At 39.9% G+C, this 23962-nt stretch overlaps 1 protein-coding gene across 6 annotated transcripts in view; it reads left to right on the top strand.

The window, feature by feature from the left end:
* Positions 1-23962, top strand: part of FRY (FRY microtubule binding protein) — a 392912-nt gene that overhangs the window by 328295 nt on the left and 40655 nt on the right. For 5 of the 6 annotated variants that reach the window (XM_050937091.1, XM_050937094.1, XM_050937090.1 and 2 more), the window contains 6 exons: positions 1649-1810; positions 2304-2378; positions 3526-3696; positions 11787-11987; positions 16463-16624; positions 19934-20100. In XM_050937091.1, the coding sequence (XP_050793048.1) occupies positions 1649-1810; positions 2304-2378; positions 3526-3696; positions 11787-11987; positions 16463-16624; positions 19934-20100 (938 nt within the window). The remainder of the gene's footprint in view (positions 1-1648; positions 1811-2303; positions 2379-3525; positions 3697-11786; positions 11988-16462; positions 16625-19933; positions 20101-23962) is intronic. The other variant, XM_050937095.1, reaches the window with a different exon arrangement.

Here is a 23962-nt window from a genome sequence, read left to right as displayed (position 1 = left end):
CGGCATTTGGATCAGCAGTTCTACATTCTGCGACATCTCATTCCAACCCCACCGCCTAGGTAAGTCTTGGGAGTCACCTAATTGGAATCGATATGAGCAGGCACTCGAAGAAGAAAAGACGGTTATTCACCTTTGTAACTGTTCTAAGAGATGTGTTGCTCATATCCATTCCAAACCCGCCCTCCTTCCCCTCTGTCGGAGTAGCTGGCAAGAAGAAACTGAAGGGCCGTTGGGTCGGCAGGGGTATATATCCGGCGCCACTCTAGGGGGCGTCCCAGCCGACCCACCAAGTGTTGCTAGGGTAAAAATCTTCTGACGAACGTGCACGTGGCACATGCACACCTAATTGGAATGGATATGAGCAACACATCTTGAAGAACAACAGTTACAAAGGTGATTAACCGTCTTTTATTCACCCTGTGCAGTAACTGTAGTTCTTCAGGATGTGTCCCCCTATAGGTGCTCCACTACCAGCCCTCTTTCCCCTCTGTGTTAGAGTTTTCATCTGAGGCTTGGCAGTGGAGAAGGAATTAAGGGTGGTTTGCCTGCGCAGCCTGATATAGTGTCAGTGCAGGGCACAAGGATATCAACTGTGAATGTGCAGGCTGAACAGACACTGCTAATGAAAATCTCCCATCGAAGGCGCATGGGCTGCACACACACCTGAAGTGGAGCACCCCTAGGGACACACTATCTTGAAGAACTACAGTTACTGCACAGGGTGAGCAACCTCTCTTTTTGGTTTTGGTTTCAACTTATTTTTTAAGAACATGGGGTTTCAAGGGGAAAACTCTTAAAAAAAAAAAAAAAAAAAAAAAAAATGGGGAGGAAAAAAACAAATATATATAGGGCGTGTGTGTGTTACATTTTGCATCTTTATAACTTAGCTGTTGACTTGATTAATTTAAATACAAATTATAATAAACTCTTCTTTTTAAAAATGTACAAAAATATGTTACCTGAGTAACACTGTATTATCTAGTTTCATACTGGAGTCTTTTGACAGGAGATATTTTGACCATGCAAACATTTACGTACATATTTAACTTTATGGGACTATTCACCTGATTAAAGTTAATCACATGTGTATATGCAGGATTGGAGACTTATTCTTACAACGGCTACTGAGAAACAGGGTTTATAAAGGAAACACTACCACAAAAGGATATACTTTTAGTATTTTTCCATAAAGGTTTTCTCACTCTTATTGTCCTGCGCTCTCTGAGCACTCTGGCCTGATCCAGCAAAACATTTCAGTATGTGCGTAAGTGCTCTGCTGGATCAGAGCCAGAGTGCTCAGCACCCTGCATAAAAACCTCTTTAACAGCCTGTGTTAAAATAAGTTTATTTAACAAAATTTTGCTTTTCTCCATTGCCTGTTCAGTAAACTCATTTATTACTGTAAGTTGCTCCTGAATGCTGAGGTGCTGGCATTGTTGGGGGCAGAGACACTGTGAAGAATATATGATGGAAAAAATAAATGTAAAGATTTATATGGGGCTTATAAACAGAATAACAAAAAATGGGTAAAATGTTGGGCATACCTGTCTTCAGAATGACATTCATCTGCAACTGAGCTAACAGGTGCCTTTATAAGCTCATTAAAATTATTCTGCATAATGCGGCTTTATTCTCTGTGTTATTTCAGACTCCAATTATTGGGAGACGATATGATGAGCTACAGAGTTCTGCTGGCCGAGATGGTAAACCCCGGGCAGTGGCTGTCACTCGAAGCACTTCCTCAACCTCCTCAGGTTCTAATTCCAATGTCCTCGTTCCTGTGAGCTGGAAAAGGCCTCAGTATTCTCAGGTAGAATTCCTACTAAGTTCCTGTAATGGAGCCCCGTATTCATTACAGTATGCCTGCAGCATTGCTCCTGAATGTGACCTTGTTTTGCATTATTGGATTTTGTTAACTGCCAGCTAAAGTAAAAACATGCAAAATATATTTATTTATTTATTGCTACTGTTAAGCATATTGGAAATTTGTGATGATTCAAAAACGTATGCATGTGCTTAATTTCAAGATCTTGAGTAGTCTCAGTGAACTTATACATGTGTTTTAGTGCTTTACTAGTTTAGGGCCTAATGGAATGAATAGACTGGTTTTTAAATTTTTTTAAGTACTGAAAAAATATTAGCTGCTCCTTTTATCTATTTCCCTGTATGTATAGTTGCTCTAAAGTATTCCTTTAACATCAAACCAGTGAGTCTCTGATCATAGTTTTTCCTAAAAGCATATCCCTCTGTTTTCCAACAGAATGAATAAACAATGATGCTAAAATTAAAAATGTTTTTTCTAGAAAAGGACAAAGGAAAAGCTGGTACACGTCCTTACCCTGTGTGGTCAAGATGTGGGGCTGAGCAAAAACCCTTCAGTGAGTCTTTCTGCATTGACTGTTTCGTCTTTTGTTGGTTTTGTATCTTTAATTTTAAATATCAAGAATTTATCTCCCTGAATTTCAGAGGTGTTTTAATTTATTCCATGTCACAAACCCATCATTGTAGGTAGCACAATCTGGCACATTTCATTTCTCAGCACAAAGGCCAGTGATTGAGCGTGGAGAGTAAACAGCCCTCTCACTTTTAGAGGCGGTTCTTCCAGAACAGGTTATGAAGCAGTTCGGTGGAGCACTGTTGGGATGCTGGCACTATCACTGTCCAAGCTTTACCTGTTCTATGGATAGAACATTTTGGTCTCCAGTACTGTCAATATAGCTCCTTTCAGAAGCCCTAGTTTCTGAAAAAGCAAATGAAGATTAGCACCCTTATCATCCCATGAGATAATGATTCTAACATTACTCTTTAAGGAAATGAGTATTGTCTCATGCAGTGGAATGTATAGTGGACTATTCCAATTTTGTTGGTTGATCAAGGGATTTTTGAAATTTCAAAGGTAAAGATTTATATTTATTTTCTTTTAAATAATGCTTAAACATTTTTAATGCACTATATAAATCTTGAGTACTTTGTGATACATTATTACTATGTCACTCTTGCTATTATGTGGTGGATGTGTTCTTAGCTTGAACAAAACAGGAACCCACAGAATGAATTGTTCTCATCTAAACTGCAGACATTGTTCAGTAGGAAGGGAAAAGCTACTGCTGCACAAATTAGTCTGTGTTATGTTTCCTAATCTCTCAACATGCTTAAGCGTGTTTAACTAGAGGTTTTCTGGTGAAAGTATTAACTCATCCCCTTGACAATCCTTTCTGCAGTGGGCTCTTTGAATTTCATTCCCATAAATGTATATAAACATTTAGGCAACATCATTCTGCAGCCTTTAGGAGGTAGCTATTACATTCTTGGACATGTTCCTGCAGCATGAAGTTGTGTCTTTGTACAAGATTTAATCTCAAGGCACCTGTCCAACATAAATAATAAAAGAGCGTGTTCTAAAAATACCAGCTAAAGGAATTAGGTGTGTACTGGAAATACAGTCTTCTGAATAACCAATTCAGCTTTTACTAACAAGCAACCAGAGGGGAAAGTTTCTCAAAAGAGAAATCTTTTGAATTGTAGGTAATTTTTTCTTCATGTGGTGATTTGGATCTGATTGAGCACCAGACAAGCTTGGTGTCTTCAGAAGACGGAACGAGGGAACAAGAGAACATGGACGATTCAAACAGTGAACAACAGTTCAGAGTCTTTAGGGATTTCGATTTCCTAGATGTTGAACTGGAAGATGGGGAGGTACAGTATATTCTCTATGAAATGGCTTTGCTTAAGTTTTATCTCTGGCTAAAACACAGTTTAACACTTCTTATTATTAAGTAATTCACTCTTTATAACACAAAAATGTAAAGTATCAGAGGGGTAGCCGTGTTAGTCTGGATCTGTAAAAGCAGCAAAGAGTCCTGTGGCACCTTATAGACTAACAGACGTATTGGAGCGTCACCCACGAAAACTGATGCTCCAATACGTCTGTTAGTCTATAAGGTGCCATAGGACTCTTTGCTGCTTTTATAAAAATGTAACTGTATGACTCTAGATTTGATTTTCAATAAACGTATGTATAATGTTCAGAGTTGTGACAGTGGCTTAACATTGGCAAGCTACCACACCTTCCTGTCTGAACCCACTTTAATACACACTGCAATTACTACTGAAAGGCAAAGCTGCAGTTCTAATGACAACACAAATATCAGGTTTCTGTAACTTTAAGGTGAAATTAAAAGCTTTGAAACACAAGTTGTTGAAGATCCCAAATTGTTAACAAAATATATCTGCAGCTTTTAAGAATTTACATTATAAAACAAAACAGTTTAAAATCAGTTCTTTCATCAATAACCTGCCAAAACCTGAATTCAAGCCCTCGGGGTTCTGTTACTCCTGCAACAGTTGATGAAATCACTAACATTTGAGCACTGAAAAGGATGCAGTTTCTGCTCTGCCTTGCGTGTCAATGATTTCAAGGCTCTTGCAGGAGCAAAACAGAACCCTGAGGCTTGAAATCAGGACTTGGCAGGTAAAGCTTGTCAGTTCACCTTTAATTACAAATGCTTCCAGGGAACTTCAATCAAATATACATCATACAGTTGATGGATAAGGTTGTTCTAGTCTTTATTTTGTTTTAGTTTTTTTAAACCATTTAACCCTTGAGCAAACCTGTTCCAACTGGGAATAATCCTTTCCATTTGAATGGGAAGGGACAAGAAATTCATACCCAATATTGTACATGTCTAACAATGTTGCTACCATTTAAAAATTCAGAAACTATTGGTCAACTGTTTCCAAGTATTTAAAAATGCAGATCTTTGGCCAGCCTGACAGTTCAGCTGGTAGCGCATCTTGCTACTGCTGTGGAGACCCAGATTCAACATTTATAGCCTCAAGTCAAAAGTGTGTGCAGCAGAGCTTACAAGCCCACTTGCTGGCACATTTCAAGTTGTATTACAAGAAGCAGTCATCCTTCTCCATTGTGAACTCAGGTGTCATAATGCCTGTGATTATGTTTTTTAATCAAGAGATAGAAGAGAGAATGAAGGGATGGTGCAGACGTAGCTTTAGTGTGGATTCATGTGTTCAATTGGACTCACAGAAATCATGAAACCAAGGGTGCAAAACCAGGGAGACATACACTTTCCCTGGCCAGATAAATAGAGGAGGCCCCAGGGGTGGTTGGAGAATGAACGCACCCCTTACTCATCCCACCAGTGGTATTCCTTGTCCCACAGGGCTGAGCTTGTCTCCCCATTCTGAATGTTGCAACCTGGTGCACGGGGTCACAGTACCTCTCAGAGATGGCCAGGCCAAACCTAAATGGCACTCACTGCACCTCCACAGAACCCCTCCTCCCCCCCACTTTAATGTGATTGGCAGCCTCTGCTCAAAAGTGGGTCATAACTGGAAATGCAAAAGTGGTGTCATGCAAGGATTGAGATGCATTGGCAGAGTAGTATGAGGAAGCTTTCACAATGCCAGCCTGTAATATGGTTCTTAAGCCAATACTGTAAGCCCTCACTTTCATAAGCATAAAATTCACTTTCCTTTTTAAAATAAAAATTCCAGGCCCCTAGCCAATTCTGCCATTATCTCTACTGCTGTCCGTGCAGAAGACATCTTTTCCAATAGCATTTTATATCTCAGTTCTTGAAATTATAGGGTCACTCTCCCTGCCAGGCTTCATTCACCCTTACTGTTGTCATTCATGACAGGCATTTTCTTACATAACCATTTGCTCTAAAATGCGGTTATTTCAATTTCAGACCTCATTAGGTAGAATGATAGGGGAAAGAGGCACCTGTATGATATGGCACTTCCCTCTTTGACCTCTTGGAGGAAAGCACTAAATGTCTCACTGGATGTAGATATCTGACAAATAAAAGCAAAATCATCTGCTAAATGTGTTCATGGCTAAACTGAATAGCTTGCAGGAAAAAAATTTAAATGAGTTCTGACTAGATTTACAGGAATAATTTTAATCTGTGGTTTTTAAAATAGAGTTCAAAAACTGTTAGATAGTGATAAAAGACAAAATATTTATGCCAAATAACTTTGTAAAAAAAAAATGTCTGCAGTCATTACAACACATCTTTAAAAATGTATTCAAAATATTACAATGCAATGATAATTTTATTGTAATTTGATCGTCAGATGATAAATTGGCATGAGAATCATGAAAGCAGGATTCCAACCACAGACTGAGATTTGAGAATTGCTGCTTCTTTCCCTTCAGCAGTTAAAATCAGATGGAGAAAAAAAGTCAATATTCAGCCAGAGAGCAAAGATTAAAATTTAGACAAACCAATTAGAAAATTATTGTTATTGCTATTAGTAGCACTGCTAAAGTAATGCTTACAGATCCAGAACCAGGTTGGCACTTCATTGTGCTCGGTGCTGTGAAATCTCTGCCACAAAGAGTTTATAGTCTTAATCTCTGATCCTGCAAAGATTTAAGTATGTGCCTAATTTTAGTATTGAGGCCTAAATTAGTCAATATACAATAGAAGGGTGAGGGGAATGGATGTAACATAAACTCAGCAGATTGTGCATTGTTAAATTTTGGCAGACATCTTACAGTTCATAATAATAATAATAATTAATAATAATTAATATAAACATTCCCAACTCTCTGCAAGAGATTAGTCCATGTTATTGAGTAATGGCCATATCATCCCTGGAATCACATGAGCAGCTTCCTTTGAACCAGTGACCATACCAAACATATAGCAATTACAAAATCAGTTACAAAAGGAGGAAAAACTTAATAATGTGTTTAGTTCATCCTGGAAAGGATTCTGCTGTGGTTTTCCATATGTTTTGACCATCCCAGTATTAAACTGCTAATGACAAAACTTGCTCCTAAACCTTAAACAAAAAAAATCTGTCTTGTGGTACTTGTGGATCAAGTATCCAACATCTCTATTTTTACATAAAGTAAAACTAAAAATACAGATTAAAAAAACCCTTCACTATTTGATAAACTGCTCCACATCTGAAACTTGCAGACCAAGATTTAAGCAAGACTGGAGTTATGACTTTCAGCTTTGAATGCCTGAAAAGAGGGAAGTATAATGGGAAATATATATTTATTTTTAACTATAGCAACATTATTAGGCAACCCAATAATATATTTCCTGTAACTGAAGCCTCACATCATTATGCAATTCAGTGTTTTAAACAAATACAAATAAGGGGCCTTATTCAGGCCTTGCATAAGAGGTGAGAACTATAGTGACTTCATTGGAACTTTACCCACTTACACCTAGTTTAAATTTGGTGTTCATAAACATGAATGAAAAAGTGTTGGAAAGCTCAGACTAGCACAAATGGAGACAGCTATTTTGGAAACATTATATTATAAACAGGTCAGTGCTGGGTGCATTATGCACAGATCACAAGATATGATTGGTATTTAATAAAGATTTAAAAACCAATAACATAGTATTTTATTTTTATTTTTTACTTAACGATAGCATTACAGAGCTAAAGTTTTTCTGATCGCGTTATTTATTACTGTAGGGCAAATGTTTAAGTATGTGGTATCTTTAATACAGTAATTTTAAATAGATTTTTATTTGTTTTTCTATCTATTATATCTGCTATCCAGGAACTTCAGGTAAGATAATGCTATTTGAATTCAGATGTGCAAGTAGATGGTGTGTATTGTTGCAAATTTGTATTATAGAATAACATCATAGGTTTTTTTCTCTTTCAGTTTGTGTGTGTGTGTGTGTGTGTGTGTGTACGTATATAAGTGGTGTTTCATGTGCTGCTTTGCCCTAGAAATATTTTTAAAGCTCTAGAAAAAATTGAGTTTAAAGTAATTCAGCTATTTGGAGCTTAACTTCAAATACGTGTGGCTTTGCATTATCAAAGAATATGTGATTTTAAAAATAGAGATTCTAGATGAAATCCCCTCATTTCTAATTTGAGTTGCAAAGTTGGACTCTTTTTTTTCTTTTTCAGTAACTGTGCACACAAGTAGTACATAAACACTAAAAAACAGGAAATATGTTTAGTTAATCTGTCACCTTTATATTGTTAAAATGTAGAAAAGTTTTTTGCCTTTGTAGCATTAAACTGCTGATGACTGACTCCTAACTCCCATGTTGAAATTAATAGGTACATTGGTTCTTCTTAGCATGTTGCGAAAACTGGTACATGTGACCTCTTTATAGAAAAGTTTTCAGTAGTCCACAGTTCCCCAGAATTTTGCTGACTATTTATGGTTCTGATCCTGAAAACATATATGTGCTTACATTTACTCATGAGTAGTTCCATTGAAGTCAATGGAACTAATGTGAGTAAAGTTAAGGATGTGCATATGTGGTTTGCGAAGTTGGGGCCTAAGTTTTAAACCTTTAACTTTCTGTAGAAAATTGAAATGACACTGAAAGCTATTAAGAGATCATAGAAAATATTATTTGGAGAGCAAGAAAGCCTCATTCTTCCTACAGCTGTAGTTCCTGTCTCACAGGATTGGGCCTGGCTCCCCATTCTGGGTGTTGTGACCTAATGCATGGGATCACAGCATCTCTCTGGTTTGGCCTGGCTGCACCCCTATCATGCCAGGCCACAACATCCAGAGCAAGAGCTGAGTCAAGCCACCACTACAGAATGAGTATGGCGCAGGCTTGCTCTCCAGCCCCCCTTATGCCTCCTAGCTTCTCTCCTTTACAGTAGGTCTACAACCCTCCTAGAACCTTCCCCACCATTTGGGAAACAGACACAAGCATATGGGCACAAGCATATGGAAAGACACAAGCATATGGAAATACTGTGTTAATCTTAAATGACTAAAACATGTCTAATCTATGTGGACAACACTGTATCTATATACATTGCTATTTGTGTGCAAAGTTAATGGAAACATGTTTTGCCAACACTGCCAGAGAAGCTCTTGTCTGAAACAAGCTTAGCACAATTCCTTCTGGCTTGATTTAGGATATATTCTGGTCTGCCTGGTAGAACTGCTTTTAGTTGTTTTTTTTTTCCCTGACTGCAGAGGTCCCAGTTTCAGTCTGGGTTGTGGTAGTGTTTAGGATGGACACACAATGTGTTAAAACCCAGCCTCCCACACCATAAGATGCTAAGTGATGGAGTACACTGTCGTATCTGGCCATTGTTCAGACGACACAATGATCACATGAACTGATCTGTGTTTGTAACAAGTAGCTTTATGAAAAGTAGACAATAATCTCTACGTGCAGCAAAAGAGAAGTTAATAGCCGCTCAAGGCCATCTTTCCTCCTCGTTAATTGTGATAACAAAATTATTTTGTGGTGCAAAAATAGTAATCTGTCTACACGCTCCAGGCTGTCACTGAATTCAGTGTGAAATGTGTATGTACCACTGGAAAGATCAGGCCCCAAATATTTTTTATGTGTATCTCACATCTCCTGCAAGCCTCTTCTCTTGTATTCTCTCCTCATTTTAGTGTCTTCATCTTCATAATTTGTTTTCTTTTCTTTTATTTGTCCCACTTTCTCTCCCCCTGTTTTTCCTGATTACAGTTACTGTATGTCACCCTTCTTTTTATCTCTCATCCATTTTGTTTTTCTTTTCTTCTTTGAGAGATTCCAAAGAGGAGTAGCAGTGGAAATAAATTAGTGCCTCATTTCTGTGGCAGCAGCTGCAAAGTAAAACTGCTGGATATTACAATGGAAGTTGGCATCATAAAGACAAGGGCATGACGTTAGTCTATTTCTTGTTACTGGATACCTCGTGGAGGAAGAACAACTGGTGCAGTTGTCCTGTAGCGTTCGTGTTGGGGAGAAAAATAATTTTTAACACAAATAAATAGCTTTAAATTATAAAATATCTTTTACAATTCAAGGAGACAGGTTTCCTTAAATGTTGGACATAATTTCTGTTCTTTTCCAACGACCACCCTATTATGTGCTCCCGCTTCCACAATATGAAAGACACAGTATTCTGCAATGTCTGGCTTCATAATGGATTCATTGTCATTTTACTGTTGATTGTAGTATATCCCTTAAGTCTACCAAATGTTTCAGGGGGCTGAGCTAGACGAGCATATATTTCTAGAGGTATTTTCTCTTTTCTGCATCTATTTTAAGTTTTGCTCCATCTTTGTTCATGAGAGGTTAGCTTATCGTTGTTGTCCAGAGCTTTTCCTCTGAATATTTATATAACCGTGTTCTTTGCACTAAAAAGCAGTGATTCAAAATGCTTATATATCTTTGCACAAAGTCAGTGACTTATTTTAAAATAAACTTATACTTAACTCATTGCTGCTTATGCCTTTTGCCCTGATTTAGCAAGGTATTAAGCAAATGTCTAACTTTAATTATGTTAGAAGTCCAATGAAAATCAATGGCATTGCTCATGTGCCCAAAGTTAGGTACATGCTGAACTGGGCCTTTTTCACCTATGAAAATGTATTATATTACTCAGGAGTATATTCTAGATGGGTGTGCGACTCTATAAAAACATAATATACTTCATGTGTAATATATAATTTTTTCTTCCCATATATGATTTTAAGACAAAGATTTTTTGCCAAATTTATATATTTATAGTTATTTCATATTTAAAGGATAATTGTTAACTTGAAACTGATTCATTTTTTAAAATTCTGGTTTCTTGTAGAGCACCATTTTAAAAGTAGGTTTTGTACTTACTTTTTCCCCCTTTAATCCTTTTTCCTATAATAGCTTTTTTCCTTATGTTGATGTCTTTATTAGGGTCTTTTTAGTAAGAGGGAAAATGATTAAGACCCCAAACCTGTAACTGGATCCAAATTGGAAAACACTTGTCCCTGTGCAGAGCCCCTTTGATCTCAATGGGCCTACTCACATGAGTAAAATTATTCATATGCTTAAATATCTGCAAGGACTTGACCTTAACTTGCCCATAGAAGGGAATTAGTGAAACCGACTACACACAAAGTACTGTCAAATGCACAAAGTAAACAAATGGGAAAAAATAGTGTGAAATATTTTTTCAGTAACTCTATTCATTTATAACAGTTTTAGATAGTGTTTGCCACTATTGTCTTGATCCTGCAAATACTTACCCATTGTGCTTTAACTCATATTTGCATATATGTGCATAGACTCAGAACCTTAAATAGGAAGAAAATATTCAGATACAAATTTGATTTTTAAGTTGACTGTGTGCCTTTTAAAACTGAAATGTTGGTCCATACAAGTCAGCTTACTTCTGGAGAAAAAAATGTCCAGTCTATAAAGAAAAATCAATCATAAGCCTAGAATAAAAGTTAAAAAGCTGTGCTGCTTTAGCCATTGCATTGTGCATGCAAAATTAGAACTGCATTCAAATCTGCCTTAACTTTGCATTTCATTATTGTGGTTATGTATGTAGTACAGAGAATCTAAAATATTTAACATCGGATTTGCTATTGAAATATTACTATGAACATGTCCTGTTGATTGAGCCTAATGTTTTACAGTAACATTATGGAGGGTGGAAATCTTTTCAAGTTGCTTTAAGATTTTTATTTAACCTGTCACTGTTTCATTGACATTGAGATAGATGTGCATATATGTTCTCCTGGGATTATAAAAGCAAATTTTTAAAACAGTAAAGCATGAAAAACACTTAGTATTCAAAATAATGAATTCATTTAACTTTTATTTCCATCTTTATTGTTCTTATTTCCAGATGGAGTCTTAGAAAATTTCAGTAGCTTCTGGTTACTTTATTACTTAACAAAATTGTGTTCATATAAGATCTGTACTATATTTTTTATATCAAAAACATTCTTCTGCTAGTTTAGAACAAATTATTAGTAATTTTGAAAGTAATTTTGTATAATAGTATAGGAAGCAAATTGAGCCTGCGTGTGTTTTCAGGGTGAGAGTATGGACAATTTCAACTGGGGAGTGCGCAGACGTTCCTTAGATAGTCTGGACAAATGCGATATGCAGCTTCTGGAGGAAAGCCAGCTTTCAGGAAGTACACACAGCCTAAATAAAATTAACCATGAGGACTCCGATGAGTCATCAGAGGAGGAGGACCTAACAACAAGCCAAATATTGGAACATTCAGACCTAGTAAGTAGTTAATTTACAGTTTGTTAAGAATAGATAGATTTTTTTAAAATAAACTGATCTTTTAATTTCCTGTTGCTTAAATGCAAACTGATCAACTGGGATGCCAAATGTCATGTAACTGAGTGCTTTCTAATGGCTCACTTGTCCTTTAACTGAAGATGGAACATAATTTTGATGAAAGTACTAAACACAGGAAGTGTCAGATCTGATAAGTAGCACTTTATTCAGCAAAGCTATTAGTTTTGCTTAAATGGCCAATGTTAAATCCTTCAGATGTATAATGTTTATAAAATGTAGCAGGCATCCGATTTTGAAAAATTCACCTTTGGGGTGTTTAAATATGAATAAAAAATTGAAAGATTATAAAGTGAAAAGTATACAAGTTGAAACAAGCTAATCAACAGTCTTAGGAAGGTAGCATTAGCACAGTGTTTGCATTGAATGCAAATATTAAATGGCAAAAAACTTTGTTAATGCAGAGATAAAGTTGCCTGGTATAGCTCAAGCCCTTCCAGAATGTCAAGTACAGCAAAACTCAAACTTCTGGAAAACCAGGAAATACAGAGAGAATGTAAACACCAACACAACCTTAACTGTGTCTGTTCCCCCACCCCTCCCAGACCCAGTGCTGGCAATAGTCACTGGGAATGATCTGCATGCATTCCATCTGCATTCACTGTGTTAAGTGTAACTGTATTGAATGGTGGAGGAGTAAGTTGGAGTTGCTTAGAAGATCTCTGACTGTGATATGAGGATATCTAGATCTGAGTCCTCCCACCCCACCTATGTGGTGTGGAAAGAAGTGCACATGTATCTTGAGGTTCCAGTCTGCATCATTTCAGTACAAAGTTGTGTATGTTGTGTCAGCAGCAGGGCACAGGGATCTTCTTGACATAGGTATTGTCAGTAGTGAGGTGGGATCTGAGAGCAGTCTGTGGATTTAATGATAGGGGAAGGGATAAGTTGAGATAGTATCAAGTGTGAAAGTGTAAAGGATTTGTAAAAGGATATGAAGTTGTTAAATTTGACAAGTGTGATAATCCGCTGGGGGGAGTAGTTTTAGTGCTTAAATGTAGGGCAAATGCAGGTAGCGCCTGTCCATTACAGTGAAAAGACAGCGTGGGAATGTGTGCATTATGGGTGTATTGGGCATCGCTCAAAGAGGAAGAGATACAGTTATGCTGGCGTTTACCTGAACCCTGTATTTCTTGGTTTTCAGAAGTATGAGTTTTGCTTAATTCAATATTTTGGAAGGGCACAAGCTGTCAGAAACAGCCTTAACTCTGGGCATGTCTACATTTCAACACTACAGTGGCACAGCTACAACACTGCAGCTGTGTCACTGTAGCACTTGAGTGTAGACACTCACTGCAGCAATGGAAGGGGTTTGTCACAGCCGGGTCGTGGGCTGCCAGACTAGTGATCAGTGCCAGAGTCCACACTCATGAAACAAAGAGTCAGCTGGTTCAGGATTTAAGGAGATCAAAAGGAGACAAACTGGAGATCAGAACCGTGAATCAGATGCTAGGAGTCAGGTGACGTCAGGATACCAGGAAATCAAGCCAGGGGAGCAGAAGCAAGACAGAAGACACATAGTCCAGTTATTCAGACAGCTTTCTATTCCTGCTTTAAGTAGGGCCAGCAGGCTAATCAGCAACTCTGGGACTCCACCAATAGACCCTCAGGGACAGAACCTCAAGCTGGGGCTGGGCTTCCTGGATCCTAGGGAAGCAGTGGTCAGCAGGCTGCCAGGTGGAGGGTTGGAGCATGACTGCTCCCATGAACCTGGGTCATGACAGGGTTCTTCCATTGCTATAGTTAATACACCTCCCCAAGAAGCAGTAGCTAGAACAACAGAAGAACTCTTCCATCAACCTAACGCTGTATACTCCAAGAGTTAAGTCAGCTTAATTACATTGCTGAAGGGTATGGATTTTTCATACCCCTGAGAGATGTAGCTATGCTGATGTAAGTTTTCAGTGTAGACCAAGCTTCTGTGTTAAGTTTTTTGCCATTTAATTTCTCAGTTTTTTAAACAGAAAGAGAAATATTTGTTGGTAGATTAGTGGTTATTTAGACAGTTGTAGTTCTTACCTAGGTTTGCAGCTGAAAGGCTACCCTGGCTAGGAAATAATCAAAAAACCTTGCTTCTGTACAGGGCTTTTCATCAGTGTCCCCATTTTAGAGATAGGAAACTGAGGCACAGAGTGATGAAGTGACTTGCCCAAGGTCACCCAGCAGGCCAGTGGCAGAGCCAGGAATAGTCCCAGCCTACAGGTCTTTCCACTAGGCTATGCAGTTGCTATGTGATTCATCTGTGTTTCTCCTCTCACCCCACCTCCATATATTTTGTTATAGTGGAGTGGGGATAATGGTCGTGCTCTGAACTGTGTAGCTGCTAACAGGGCCAGTGAGACAAATCTTATCCATGGTCTGTGTCCCAAAACCTTGAGTTTTATTATATGGTTGTTACAGTAACTTTAAGCATGTAAGAGAATATTGTCTCTTCTTCTCAACCCCTGCTCCACCATTCCCTGCAACATTTCCAGATCCCCTCTCCTGTTCCCATCTAATTAAGCCAATTTCCTCTGCTACTCCTCATGTTCTCCAGCCCTTCCCATCTTCTCCCCTCCCACATCCCCTAATCTTCACCCCTCCCTCTTACTTGAGCCCCCCAACCACCCTTCTCTCCCCTGCCACCAATTCCCATTTATACCTTATGCTTAATATCCCTCCCTGACCAAAACCACTCTGCCCTATTCCCACCTACTCTTAGGCCTGGTCTACACTGGGAGTGGGGAGGGAATCAATCTAAGATACGCAACATCAGCTACAAGAACAGCGTAGCTGAAGTTGACGTATCTTAGATCAAATTAAAATTACTTACTTTGCATCGTCACAGCGCTGGATCGACAGCCGTGGCTCCCCCTTTCAGCTTTGCTTCTGCATCTCGCACTGCTGGAGTTCAGCAGTCGATGGGAGAGCGATCAGGGATTGATTTATTGCGTCTACACTACACACGATAAATTGATCCCCGATAGATCGATCACTACCCGCCAATCCGGCCGGTACTGTAGAAATACCCATACACCCGTAATCGCCCTGCCTCTCCCTTTCGGACTTCAAAGTCAGAGGCTCAGAGACGTGTGAAGTGGCCCATTCATGTGAAGGAGACATTCTCATCTGAAAGAGAATACCCCAGGGGTATGCATACAGCCTGAAACAATAGTTTGAGACCTGTGAACTGCTCCATTCCTGTCAGTGAGCATTCCCTTCCTTCTTCCCAAGGGTTGGAGCATTTCTGATATGTGTCAGCAAGCATAGGAGTTCTCAGCTCCTCACCTGCGCCTCAGCGCTGTGTCCCTAGTGCATGCTCCAAGCATGCCTGTTCTAAATGCCCCACCCAGAACAGCAGGCCTTCTCCAGATTGCAGATCACATGGGTAGGAGAAGGAGAGGAAGAGGGATTCAGACACCACAGAGCCTGGCTCATAAACAGAAGGGGAGAATGTGGGGTAGACAGACACCTCTGGCCCTATTCTCCCCCAGCCCTCCTGCCACTCACCCCAGTGTGTGTCTCTCCCTCACCTGAGCCCCCCAACCTTTCTTTCCCTTTACTACCCATCCCCATTTATCCTCCTCCCCTCAATGCAGTCCTAACCCCCCCCACTTCTATTCCCCCCATTCCTCTACCCCATGAAATGCAAGCAAACATTCACACATCTCCTTTTTATGAAAAGAATGTGAAGATGAATACAAAACATATGAATTATATTCCACTCAAATTAAAAAGAAAAATATGACAGCACTCATCCATACTTTTCCAAATTTTTGCCCAAAGTGGGACTTGATCTGACACTGGCCAGCTGCTTAGAGTCCAAGTACTACTGCTTAGCCCCGTGAACTGCCCAGGATCGTTAAAGGTTAATAATCCTGTTAAATCCTCTTTCCCCACTTGTTCAGTGTAATTTCTTTAGCATATCAGTGTGCAAGGCTTGCAATGCTCTAAACAGGAGATAAAAATCTTTTTGAAATAACCTTTTAATTTGAGTTCACTCCCAGGTGCCACGCACTCTGTTGGGATAACCCTTGAGTGTTGGACATCTTAGTGGGATGATCTGAGCCTTGGTTTGATCTCTGTCTATGAGCAAGAAAAGGTTACCAGAATCTCTCAACTCTTAGAAAAGCTATTTTTTTTCCGAGACTGTATCCTGAAATCATTTGGGCAAATGGTCGCAAGTTTGGTCCATTAACAAAACCCCATGCTCCCGTGAGTCACACCAAATTTCAGTTTGCATTCTGAGTAACCATGTAGATTTTAAAGCACTTAGAGTCAACCTTTTAACCAGAAACCTGGTCTTAACCTTAACTGTAGCAGGGCTGTGACTTTAGTATAATAAAAAGGCATGTGATAGAGGAGCTTCATAACTGGTTATTTTATTAATTATTACTATTAATTATTATTCTTTTTAATAGATCATGACTCTTTCCCCCTCTGAGGATACAATTCACATGGACTCTCTTTCTACATCATGTGATACCACCTCAGCTGACCCACATCATTTTAATACAAGAACATCTAGCTTTGAAGTGTCTTTGCCTAACATGAGTAATTACCAGGTGTCTGAGGGTTCTAAGGTGAAGGAGTTTTGAGAACTTTCTGATTATACTTCTTCTAAAATGAACTTTTTTTAAAAAATATCTTATTTTTAAAATGTCATGAGGGGTTTGAATGCAGGGGCAAGTATGTTTTCTCTTCCCCAAGTAGTATGGAGTGTTCGTATGTTTATGTATAGAGATAGATAGATAGATTTTTACACACTCTTATGTGACCCATACACTTCTTTTTTAACATTTGTCTCTTTCTATTTTGGTCTTTTTAAATTAAGTATTTTGCGTTTTGCATAGTATGAATGCCACTAACTAATGGCAAGATCAGAGCTGCCCAGAGGATTCAGGGGTCCTGGGGCAAAGCAATTTCGGGGGCCCCTTCCATAAAAAAAAAAGTTGCAAAACTATAGAATATTATATTCTTGTGGGGGCCCGGGGCCTGGGGCAAATTGCCCCACTTGCTCCCCCCCCCCCAGGGGGGCCTGGACAAGATAAATATACGAGTCTCTGAAGTTGCAAATGCTGTAGAAATACTCCTAATGTTCTTCATGCTGATTTTTATAGGATAATATGCTAACTGGGGTGCGGGTGTATGCATATATTTGTGAGATTTTTTTGTATGTGGGAACCTATTGTACAGTTGTGTGCACTGGATTCAATTCTTGCCTTTTGGCATACTGTCAGAATGTTAAATGCCTAATTGCAGTATTATGTTAGATTTGCAAAACACTGTTCCATACAGCTGTCTGAAGTGAACCATGCCTGCAGACACAATTCTATCATTATGAAAGGTTGGTAAAAGATTACCAATGTGTGTGTATGGTAGGGGGTGGTTAATTCTCTTTCTTTTTGGTAATACTTCCATTGCAGTATATCAGCTGAACCTTACCCTTCCTTCCCTCCCTCCCACAATACAAAAGAAAAGAAAGAACAGGTGATACAACAAAATATTAGAGTAATCTGATATTATGTGTATCATTATGACACAATAGGGTTACCAGTCAAGCTGTTGTGGCTGAGTTGGGTACTTTTCAGATAACAGGAAAATAAGAAAATGATGCAAGGAAAGAAAATAAATGAGAGAGTGTTATTGAGTGGGCAGGGGTTGATAACATTTTATTTCAAGTAGTTCTAGTCAAAGAGATTCTGTTGCAGGCTACGACTACTGCCCGCTTGATACCAGTGTTTTAGAGTCCTTTTAATAGTTATTGATCTGTAAATTAAAGTCATAGACCACTATTCATGAATGTTATGTGCTACATATATGCCTAATTTAAAAAACAGTATCATGAAAATTCATGTAATGTCCCTGTCCTCATACTGACGTGTTTGATACAAAGTTGAATGCGTGCAATCTGTAAAGGAGTAGAGAATGAAAACACACGGTGAGCTGTTTGTAAAAATAATACACAGATTAGATTAGTCCCACAACAGGTTTAACATTTATGAAATGCATAACCCAAGTTGGTAAGGACCTTTCCACAGACAAGGTGAGTGAGATAGTATCTTTTGTTGGACCAGCTTCTGTTGGTGAGAGAGACAAGCGTTTGAGCCACACAGAGTTCTTCTTCAGGTCTGGAAAAGAGCTGTGTGACTCAAAAGCTTATCTCATCCAGTCTTTCATTACAAAAACTTGAAGCTTGTAGCTAAATAATTTTACTTAGTCTAGTAAAAGCAAAGCTCCACTCCCCCCTGGTTTTATTCCTATATTTACTACTAGCAGGTCAGCAATGCAGAGGAGGAATTGTCGCTTTTTATATAGTGCCAAAAATTGTACTAGGCACTTCACAGGCAACCACAGAAGACATGGTCCCTTCCCCAGGAAACTTACATCAGTTTTAGACACAATGCAAGAAGTGACAGCAACAAATAATGAGAGTAGGTAGGGGAAAGGGAAACCTTTCCAAACCTATGTCTCTTTTTCAAGGTTCTTCTTAAGCATTCCTGTGTCAAAAAGTATTTGCCAATGTATAGTCAGTTTTTCAATCACGGAAGATAAAGCAAGTACCAAAGATAAGAACAAGATGGCACCTTTTTAAGCCTGGAAAGAAATTAAGTTACTTTGTTATGTCTGTAAGGGCAAAGATTGCAACAATTAGTAGATTATTAATAAGGAATTAGAGACTACTGATGGGAAGGCCTAAAAGATATTCAGAGATTCAGATCTATCTATCTCTGGTATTTTCATGGCTCCTATCACTGTAATATCTAAACCCCTCGTATTCGGGAAGCATATTAAAACATAACTGAACCTTTAATGGTTACTTCTCCTTTATATCCCAGTTTTTTCTTTATATCATCTTCCTTTCTTCCTCCTAACTCCGCTAGAGTATATCTCTTCTGATAAGAACACTGACATTGCCATAACCAGAACAAACCGATGGCCATGTATCTGATATCCCTTATTTCAAAGTGGCTAATGCAGTTGCTAAAACAAAGGAAGGCATAACATGAATATAGTACTTGTAATTGCACAGTACCTGACCCCCACCCTCACTATCTCCTATTCCTGCAGTCTAACCAGATAACCTTCATTTCTCTCTTCAACAGCAATTTGCTTTCTTGCTGACCTGAACCTAACAACTTTCCCTGATATCTGGAATCTGTTGCAGGCTGAGCAAGTGTGGTAATCTATGAAGGGCCAACTGTTGTCTTCAAATCCCATGTTACACAGCTTCCCCCAAGTCAGTTATATAATGCATTGTGAGGCCCCTCTAATCTGAAAGATGCCCAAGAGAAGGTGTGATTTGAAGATGTCATCCATTCCCACAGAGACTGACTTGCACCCCACTGAGGATGCAGAATAAGAAAAAAGTAGAGAGAACTGGGACTGAGCTGAACTTTGTTCAGGTTTAAAAGTGGGACAGGAAAGAAAAGCCTCAGGAGAATATAAGGACGTTAGATCTGGGATAGGGATCACCCAGGAAGCTGATTGTGTTCTGAAAGATGGGAAAAGAACACAGGAGGTTTCAAAGTACAAAAAGAGGCTGTTGCATTTCCAAAATGATGGGCGCATAATCCCTGTATTCACTTTTTAAAAGTACTTTGGAGCCTTTCTGAATGAAAGTCACTCTGTAAACCTAGGTGCAAGACATGCTGATGAAGTTTCTTTAAAAACATCTTGATTAAGGGAATGGATTGTACAAACATATACAATTTCTGATCAAAAGTAACTTAATTTTAGTCTTTTTCATTTTCACTTTATATTTCTGTTGCTTAACAAATGTTGTTAAATATACATTTTTACATATTAGCTTGTCTGCTTATGAGCCAAAGTAATACATTTTAAATTTGCTGTTTCCTCTAAAACGTGATTGCTGTTGTTTGCTTTCTCAGGCCGAAGCTGCACATAAAGAGGAAGATACAACAGTGCATGAAGATGACCTTTCTGGGTCTACAAATGAACTCCCAGCAGCATTTGAATGCAGTGATAGCCTTAGCCTGGATATGACAGAGACTGAAGAAAAAGGGGACAGATTGTTGGAGCAGTTTGCTCTTGCCAGGTACTGGTATACTCTGTGGGGTGTAAAGTTCCTCTACAACACAGACCAAAGATATAGCCATGTAATTAATTTCTTAATATATCCTCATAAACAACATATCCCCACTAGCTATGTTGGCCACAACTGGAATAAAACTCATTGGAATTGAGGACTGTGGAGAGGACGACTCAGAAAAATATCTATCTTCTCAATCAAATTTATTAACACTTGAAAAACAGGGAAAGACATTCCTCATAGGAGAAATTATATAAGATTTGTGCATCCATCTGTACAGTAACACTGATCATGTGTATAGTACATTTCACCAAAAAAAAATGGTTTGTATGATTAACATTCAAGAGTCAGATCATCCATGAAATCTCCCCCTTTGTGTCTCAGAGGGTAGGGGGGTGCAAGGATGTCATAACTCTCACCTTTTCATTCCTCCAATCCTGTGAGTGCTGTGTGCAGAGATGGCCCCTCAGCATACATTGGAACAACTTGAGGTTCTGGTACATACACACTGCAGCCACTCTGAGCCCAGTGTCTCCCACAGTTCTGCTACACATGGGCTGCTCTTCTCTCTCTGCAGGTTCTAGTCACAGCTCAAAGCTGTGGCATGGCTTGTATCGGCCATGCCCCTTTCTCTCGCTTGCCACCAGATCCTCCGCCTCCGTGGCAGCCGATAGTGGCAGTTCACTTCACTCCCATCCCTTTTCTTTCACCTTTATTGTTCTGGCAGTTTTTTTGAGGAGTTCGAGCATTTTGTTTTGTTTGCTTCAAGCACAATGGTTACAGCCACCCGAAGCCTCCACTCTAGCGGCTTCCTGCTCACCTCCTCTACCCATTCTCAGGCATGGCAGAGCAGCCATGCAAACCCAAGGCAAAATCCAGGTGATGCTCTATATGCAAGGCAGCACTTTCAGGCTCAGGAAAAAAGCGATTTTTGTCCAGCCTGTTCCCAATCATCTGACCGTACCTCTGCTAGGGCACTGAGTTGGGCAGGCCAGTTGGGTTCCCTAGCACCCAAGAAGCTATGACTTCACCAGGAAAGAACCCAGCCAGGAGAGACGGAGCAGAACAGAGGCTCTAAGGAGAAGGAGGACTTCATCCAGCCTGCCATGGGGGTAAGTCCAGGGGTAAACAGGAACGATTAGAACCCTACTGGGATACCAGTCTCCCCCACAAGTCCTGAACTAGGTCTTAGATTCCTTGGAGAGAGATGCTAGACTCCTAAATAGACTCTCACCCTCCCATTCCAGATCAGGGGACTCCAGTAATGAAACCTCCATCTCCCACCCAGTGGGAGTGGGACTCTGAGAGGGAAGACTCTGAGAGAAAACTCTCTAGAAAGCTTTGGGTTGTGTGTAAGGCAAGCTGTGAGAGACCGCATTCTGGCCATCCCTGGGTAGCCATGCCCACAGAGTGTGCCAATAAGTCAAAAAGTCCAGAAGGAACAAAAAGGGAAAGAAAAAGTACAATAAATTGAGACGACCCTCAGCCTCCTCGTCCCCTGCCAAAGAATGAGCACTCCCAGGTTCTGAATGTGAGCAGGATTTGGGGAAAATGCAACAACAACAAATTTCCCCCAAAGAAGTTTGAGGCCATATGCAAAAAGATTTATGTCTACCACAGGTCCAACGTGAAGAGGCTCCTGAGGACAAGCCTCAAAGTAAATACTTCCCTTCAGAATCCTCCCTCGAGGCTGCAATTCCCCTGCACTACACTTTTGAGGATGCGATTAAAGAGGAGTGAGGAAAACCCGGAAGGCCAAGCACATTAATAGATATGGTCTTAGATTTTACAAGCTGCAAGAGCCAAAAAATTGTGTAGCTGAGGTTCCAAAGTTGGATGCTGCAGTAGCATCCTTAGCAGGCGATATTTTTATTCTGACTGAAGGGGAATTCTTTCCTAAGGACCTCACAGATAGGAAGTGGAGACCACTCTTAGAAAGAGACTTCAGGTCATCCTGAGCCCCTCTCAGAGCATCTCTCGTATCCACGTGCTTTGCAAGAGCTTCACAGTCCTGGGTGGAAGACCTCAGGACCCTGAAGGTCAGGGATCATCCTGACTTCTAATTTCTTCTCAAGAAAATTACCCTGGTAACAGCATTTGTGGCTGATGTTTCAATGGATGCAATGAAGTTTTCAGCCAAGACTGTGGCATACAGCTCAGTGGCCAGGCATCATGTCTGGCTCCTTCCTTGGAAAGTAGACACTCTAAGCAAGTCTTGTATCCCTCCACATTCATAGGATCTCTCCTCTTTGGAGAAAAATTAGATAAGATTGTGGCAGAAAATGCTCCTAAATATGAGCAGTCCCTCCCTTCTCCGTTGAGTACCTTCAGAAGGGAATACAATCACACCTCAGGCAGAGGTGCTCCTTTCATTATTCTTCCTTGCTGACGTACCAGAAGAAGCATAGCAGATACACCAATGGAAAACCCTGGTGCCAGAGTTCAAACAGAAAGCCCAGAGGTTGGCCTGCAACCCTCAAAAGCCCATCCTGACAATAAGCAGATATGCCTCAGCCCAGAACTGAATCTAGAAGGCAGAATTTCCTACTTCTCAAAAGAATGGTTTGTATCGACCACAGATAACTGGTAAGAGAGACACTAGGTCAAGGATATTCCCTTGAGCTATGGGCTCCTCCCTCCCTCTTCTTCATCCAGTCCCCCCATCTCCACCATTCCCATCAAGCACAAATTGATCCATAATTAAATCTCCCATCTGCTGGATATAGGAGCTATGAAAGTTGTTCCCTCAGCAGAAAAGTTCTTAGGGTTCTTCATTGTTCCGAAACAAAGAGTTCATACTCTACAGGCTTCTTCATTGTTCTAAAGCGTACAGGGGGAGTCAGGGCCATTCTAAATATCGAAAAGCTCAACAAATGGATGACAAAAACAAAATTCCTGATGGAGACTCTAGTTTCTATGGTGACATCCCTGTGTCATGGGGATCTCCTAACCTCATATATCTGGCAGACGAATGTCTTCTTATCCCCATCCACCTGTGCCACCACAAACTTCTGAAATTTGCTTATGGCACAAAGCAATGCCAATACCAAACCCTCCCACTCAGTCTCTCATCATCCCTAAAGATCTTTACGAAGATGCTGATGGTCAGAGCCAGGCTCAGGTCACAAGGCACTCATCTATACCCCTGTCTGGATGATATTCTAATGAGAAATCTGGCCTAGCCTACAGCATATGATGCAAACTCTGGACCTCCTGCAAGCCCACAGCTTTGTGACAGACATAAAGAAAAGTTCCTTGATCCCATTGGTAAGGATAACCCACCTGGGAGTGGACAGAGAGAGCTCAGTGACGAAGATCTACCAATCACTCAACAGGTTCCAGAAGATGCAGGAGCTCATCTCTGTCCTGCACGAGTGCACCAAACCAATCATAGCTCAGTTCTTCCAGCTACTGAACCTCCTGGTATCATGCATAGGGGCCACACAGGGGGCCACAAGGCCTGCTATATGCATTCCCGCCCTTTCCTCATAGGGCAAGTAATTCAAAAGATAAAATAGGAATAAGTGAAGGTGATTGTAATAGCTCATACTGGCCAAGGAGATTCTGCAATCTGATAGAGCTGAAATTGGAATCAACATGATAGCTGCCACCCAGACTGGACATTCTTTTCCAAGGCCCTTTTCTCCACCCAGACTATCTTCAATTGACTGCCTGCACTGTTGTTGGAAGGAAAGCATTGACCATACTAGGCCTGTCTTCCAAATTGATCAGGATTTTGCTTCCATCCAGGAGAGTATCCACATTAAAAGTTTATTCTTCCATGTGGCCCAAGTTCAACCTTTGGTGCCAGGAAAGCAATGCTAATTCAAGAGATCCTGGGAATCTTGAAGAAAGTCTAGGATTAGTT

The sequence above is a fragment of the Gopherus flavomarginatus genome, chromosome 1 (assembly GCF_025201925.1).
Source record: "Gopherus flavomarginatus isolate rGopFla2 chromosome 1, rGopFla2.mat.asm, whole genome shotgun sequence".
Taxonomy (NCBI): Eukaryota; Metazoa; Chordata; order Testudines; family Testudinidae; genus Gopherus; species Gopherus flavomarginatus.
The sequence above is the reverse complement of the archived record's forward strand: the minus strand, read 5'-3'. Positions and strand labels throughout refer to the sequence as shown.